The sequence below is a fragment of the Equus asinus genome, chromosome X (assembly GCF_041296235.1).
Source record: "Equus asinus isolate D_3611 breed Donkey chromosome X, EquAss-T2T_v2, whole genome shotgun sequence".
Taxonomy (NCBI): Eukaryota; Metazoa; Chordata; class Mammalia; order Perissodactyla; family Equidae; genus Equus; species Equus asinus.
Genome location: NC_091820.1, coordinates 120,373,945 through 120,379,294, shown reverse-complemented (window position 1 = coordinate 120,379,294; position 5,350 = coordinate 120,373,945). Strand labels below are relative to the sequence as shown.

The following is a 5,350-nucleotide window of genomic DNA, read 5'->3' as shown; positions in this document are numbered from 1 at the left end:
GAATATTACCTATATTCTGATGATTCCTAAATTTATATCCCATTCCAGCCTTCTTCTCAGGGCTACATACTCTCAAATCCAGCTGTCTACTTCTCCACCCAGAATTCTCATAAACATCTCAAACTTAGTACTTCCAAATTGAACTTGTGTTCCTCCTCAGCTTTCCCTCCACATTATCACCATCTAATTAAATGAAATCGGTTACTCAAACCAGAAACCCTGGAGTTATCTTTGATAGTTCACTTTTGATCACTCCTCACATCTAACTTCTTAGTAAGTCCTGACATTTGTATCTCCAAAATGTGTCTTGAACTTGTCTTCTCTCCATCTTCTTTGCAACCACTTTATTCAGGTTTACTATCATCTCTCACGTGGTCCGCTGAAATAGTCTCTTAACTATCTCATTCTGTCCAGGAAGTTCTTCCTCTAGTTCATTTATCAGACAGCATCAAAAATGATTTTAGGGGCCTGCCCCATGGCCAAGTGGCTAAGTTCGCGAGCTCTATTTCGGCGGCCCAGGTTTTCGGGGGTTCGGATCCTGGGTGCAGATGTGGCACCGCTCATCAGGCCATGCTGAAGCGGCATCCCACATGCCACAACTAGAAGGACCCACAACTAAAAATATACAGCTACGGTACCAGGGGGCTTTGGGGAGAAAAAAGGAAAAAATAAAATCTAAAAAAGTGATTTTAAGCTGTAAATTTGGTCATAATGCTGCTTAACACTCTCCAATGAATTCCTACAATATGTTTTCCAATTAGAAACTGAAACTTTTATTTATTTTTTGATTTCTTTGTTAATTTTATTTTTTATTCGGGACATATTGTTTTATAACATTACATAAATTTCAGGTGCACATCATTATATTTCCACTTCTGTGTTCACCATCAAAAGTCTAGTTGCCATCTGTCACCATACAAATGTGCCTTTTTACGCCTTTTGCCCTCCCTGCACCCCTCTTCTCCTCGTAACCATCAATCTATTCTCTATGTGTTTTTTGTTGTTCTCATTGTTTTTAATTTTCCACGTATGAGTAAAATCATATGGTATTTGGCTTTCTCCATTGGACTTATTTCACTTAGCATAATAGCCTCTTGCAAGGTCCATCCATGTTGTTGTAAATGGCAGGATTTCATCTTTTTTATAGCTGAGTAGTATTCCATTGTGTATATATGCAATGTCTTCTTTATCCATTCATCCATCACTGGGCACGTGGGTTGTTTCCAAGTCTTGGCTGTTATGAATAATCCTGCAATGAACATAGAGTCGCATATATCTTTTTGAATTAGTGCTTTTGTGTTCTTTGGATAAATATTCAGAAGTGGAATAGCTGGATCATATGGTAGTTCTATTTTTAATTTCTTGAAGAATCTCCATACTGTTTTCCATAGTGGCTGCACCAGTTTACATACCCACCAGCAATGTATGAGGATTCCCCTTTCTCCACATCCTCTTTAACACTTGTTATTTCTTGTCTCTTTAATAATAGCCATTCTGTTGGGCATAAGGTGATATCTCATTGTGGTTTTAATTTGCATTTCCCTAATAATTAGTGATGTTGGACATCTTTTCATGTGCCTGTTGGCCATCTCTATATCTTCTGTGGAAAATGTCTGTTCAGATCCTCTGCCCATTTTTTAATCAAATTGTTTGGTTTTTTGTTGTTGAAGTGTATGAGTTATTTATACATTTTTGGATGTTAACCCCTTATTGGATGTATGATTTGCAAATATCTTCTCCCAATTGGTAGGTTATCTTTTCATTTTGTTGATGGTTTCTTTTGCCACGTAGAAGCTTCATAGTTTGATGTAGTCCCATTTGTTTATTTTTTCTTTTGTTTCCCTTCCTTGAGGAGACACATTCAAGAAGATACTAAAACTGATGTCAAAGAGCGTACTGCCTATGTTTTCTTCTAGGAGTTTTACAGTTTCAGATCTTAAATTCAAATCTTTAATCTATTTTGAGTTAATTTTTGTGTATGGTGTAAGATAGTGGTCTAGTTTCATTCTTTTGCATGTGACTGTCCAGTTTTCACAACACCATTTATTGAAGAGACTTTCCTTTCTCCATTGTATGTTTTTGGATCCCTTGTCAAAAATTGCTTACTAATTCATTAATGTGTGGGTTTATTTCTGGGCTCTCAATCCTGTTCCACTGGTCTGTGCATCTGTTTTTCTTCCAATATCATGCTGCTTTGATTACTAAAACTTTGTAGTATACTTTGAAATCAGTGAGTGTGGGGCCTCCAGCTTTGTTCTTTTTTCTCAGGATTGCTTTGACTATTCAGGGTCCTTTGTTGTTCTACGTAAATTTTAGGATTCTTTGTTCTATTTATCTGAAAAATGTTGGGATTCTGATAGAGATTGTATTGAAACTATAGATTGCCTTAGGTAATATGGACATTTTAAATACACTAATTTTTCCAATCTGTGAGCATAGAATATCTTTCTATTTCTTTGTGTTTTCTTTGATTTCTTTCAACAATGTTTTATAGATTTCAGTGTACAGGTCTTTTATCTCCTTCATTAAATTTATTTCTGGGTATTTTATTCTTTCTGTCACAATTGTAAATGGGACTGTATTCTTGATTTCTTTTTCTGCTATTTCATTGTTAGTGTATAGAAATGCGACTGATTTTTATATATTGACTTTGTATCCTACCATATTTAAAATCTACATTCGATAGCATGGCCTACAAAGACCTGAATGATCTGACCCTTTCCTATTTTTCCTATGTCTTTCTTCTTCATCTCTGTCTGCTTTTGTCTCTCTCTGTTTCTCTCTCTCTCTCCAACTCCCCTTCCACCATATATTGTTTTTGTTCAGTTTTTCAAACACTTGAAATCATTTCTCCTTAAAGTCTGTTCCCTCTGCCCTGCATACTCTCTCTTATCCCCACTCTCAACTCCTGCATGACTATTTCCTTCCCATATTTTTAGGTCTCATTTTCTTAGTCTTTTCTTGATGACACCAACCAAAATACCCCTCTCCCAAGCACACATATATACAGCATATTTCTTATTTTGGGTCCTTGTTTTTTAAATTCATAGTAAACAACTCAAGATTATTTTATGGGTATCTTTCCTTGTTTATAGTCTTTCTCTCACACTAAATGTTAACTCTGTGAGACATAGAGAGTATTCCTGATTTGGTAAAACAAATCTTGACTTTTTCATGATTTTATTCCAGGCAACTTTCAAAGAGTTTGACACATAGTAGGCATTCAATAAATATTGTTGAATGGATGAATGAATGTATTAAATGTCTAATATGGACCAGTGATTGTGCAAAACATGTTACACATAATTAATATGTTATCCTATAGACAAGGAAACTGACTGTCAGATAAGTGAAGTGACTTACTCAAAGACACACAGCCATTAAGTGGCAGAGCTAGAATTTGAATTCAGGTATGTCTCTTTCTCCTATCATCTCCCTGTCATCACTATTTCACTTTCACTCCACTATGCCTCCTCTACTAATGTTTAGAGAACTTGCTATCAAAATAAGTTTTAAGAATTAGACATCTTTTGACATGATGAAATTCAATTGGTATAATTTAATTGGTATGGAATTTCTAAAACAAAAATAGATTTTAATAATAGATCTTATACAAATTACACATAGGTGATTCAGAATATTCAGTGCTGATGATAAAACCACTAGTAGCTGTAGGAACAACCAGGGTAAGACTTCCACAGATAGAACATTTTCCCTCTATTTTTTTCAAAATAAATATCAGCAAAGTGTGTATATTTATATGTCATAGTCACAGTCTCAAAGTCTCATACGTTCTATATAAGGTGAGGTAACTGAAGTTATGGATTAACTTTCCAAATGGCCCCCGGGGGACTGTGGTCAAATTTGTTAATTAAGATTAAGGATCCTGAGCATCCAGGAAGAAGCCAATTACGCTCAATATGTATGATATCTCTAGCAGTTTGATTTTTTTCCTAAAAATAGCATTTGCTCAATGGTAATTCTTCATATTTTTTTTTAGATCCAAATCATGGTCAGCACAGAAGAAGAAAATATGACTCAAGTTTCAGAATTTATCCTTTTGGGTTTGGGGGATCTCCATGGCCTTCAGTTTCTTCTTTTCGGGGTATTTCTGGTCATCTATGTGATGACTCTCATAAGCAACATTGTAATCCTAACTGTGGTGTCAACTGATCACTCCCTGCACACCCCTATGTATTTCTTTCTTGGCCACTTCTCCTGCTTAGAGATTAGCTATACCACTACCATTGAGCCCACGATGTTGAGGACATTGCTAACAGCTCACGTACCTATTTCTTTCCCAGGCTGTGCTTGCCAGTTTTATTTTTTTGCTGCCTTGGTGGCTACAGAATGCTTCTTCCTGGCTGTAATGTCTTATGATCGCTACATAGCCATCTGTAACCCGTTGCATTACTCCACCATTATGGACCACTGTGGTTGCTTACAGCTAGCTGGTGCCTCTTGGGTGGCTGGATTTGTGGCACCTATTCTTCTCATGGTCTTCATTTTTCGGTTAACATTCTGTGCTGCCAATGAGATTGACCACTTCTTCTGTGATTTGAAGCCCATCATGAAACTGGCCTGCACTGATACTCAAGTAGCTGAGATTATCTCTTTTATATGCACTTCTTTATTTGCCCTTGGCCCCTTCCTGCTAAATCTGGCTTCTTATACTTGCATCATCTCCACCATTCTGAGAATTCCTTCTATCACAGGGAAGCAGAGGGCCTTCTCCACTTGTTCCTCCCATCTGACAGTGGTCTGTCTGTATTATGGGACACTGGGCATTGTCTATGGCTTTCCATCAGGGCCTCAGGTTGAAGACTTACTGAAGTTGCTTTCCCTTTTGTATACAGTGCTTACCCCTGCGCTCAACCCTATTATTTACACCCTAAGGAACAAGGATGTAAAGGTAGCTCTGAGAAAATTGGTGCGTTGAGGAATGTATACCTCATCAAAAGGAAGTTTGATTTTTTAGTGGCTCTTAGCACTTTCTGAAAACCCCAACAAAGTGGAAACATTTCTACAGTGTCAAGGATACTTACTGTGAAAATGATGAGTTTTCCTTTGTTCCATCAACTTTCTTCACACTAATGAACAGGAAGTGTGTTGAGCTTTTTTCTATTGAACATTTTGTAGGTGCCAGGTACTACACTAAGTTCTTTGCATGGATTATTGTGCTAAAGCCTCACAGCAACACAGTAAGTTAGCTTCTGTTATTATCCCCATTTTACAGATATCACGACTGAGTCACAGAGATTAACTCACTTGCTGAGGACCATTCAGCCAGACAGCATTGAAATCTGAATGTGAATTTGAGCCCAAGATTTACTTAGGATTAAATCCATCA

General features: G+C 36.9%; 1 protein-coding gene across 1 annotated transcript; it reads left to right on the top strand.

Moving 5' to 3' along the window:
- The first annotated feature begins 4,033 nt into the window (after positions 1–4,033).
- On the top strand, positions 4,034–4,939 carry LOC139042626 (olfactory receptor 10A4-like). Its single transcript, XM_070501788.1, has one exon. It carries the CDS (start codon positions 4,034–4,036, stop codon positions 4,937–4,939), a length of 906 nt encoding a protein of 301 aa, XP_070357889.1.
- Positions 4,940–5,350: the final 411 nt, after the last annotated feature.

Coding starts and splice junctions, on each gene's coding strand:
- LOC139042626 (XM_070501788.1), top strand. CDS start 4,034: ATGACTCAAGTTTCAGAATTTATCCTTTTGGGTTTGGGGGATCTCCAT.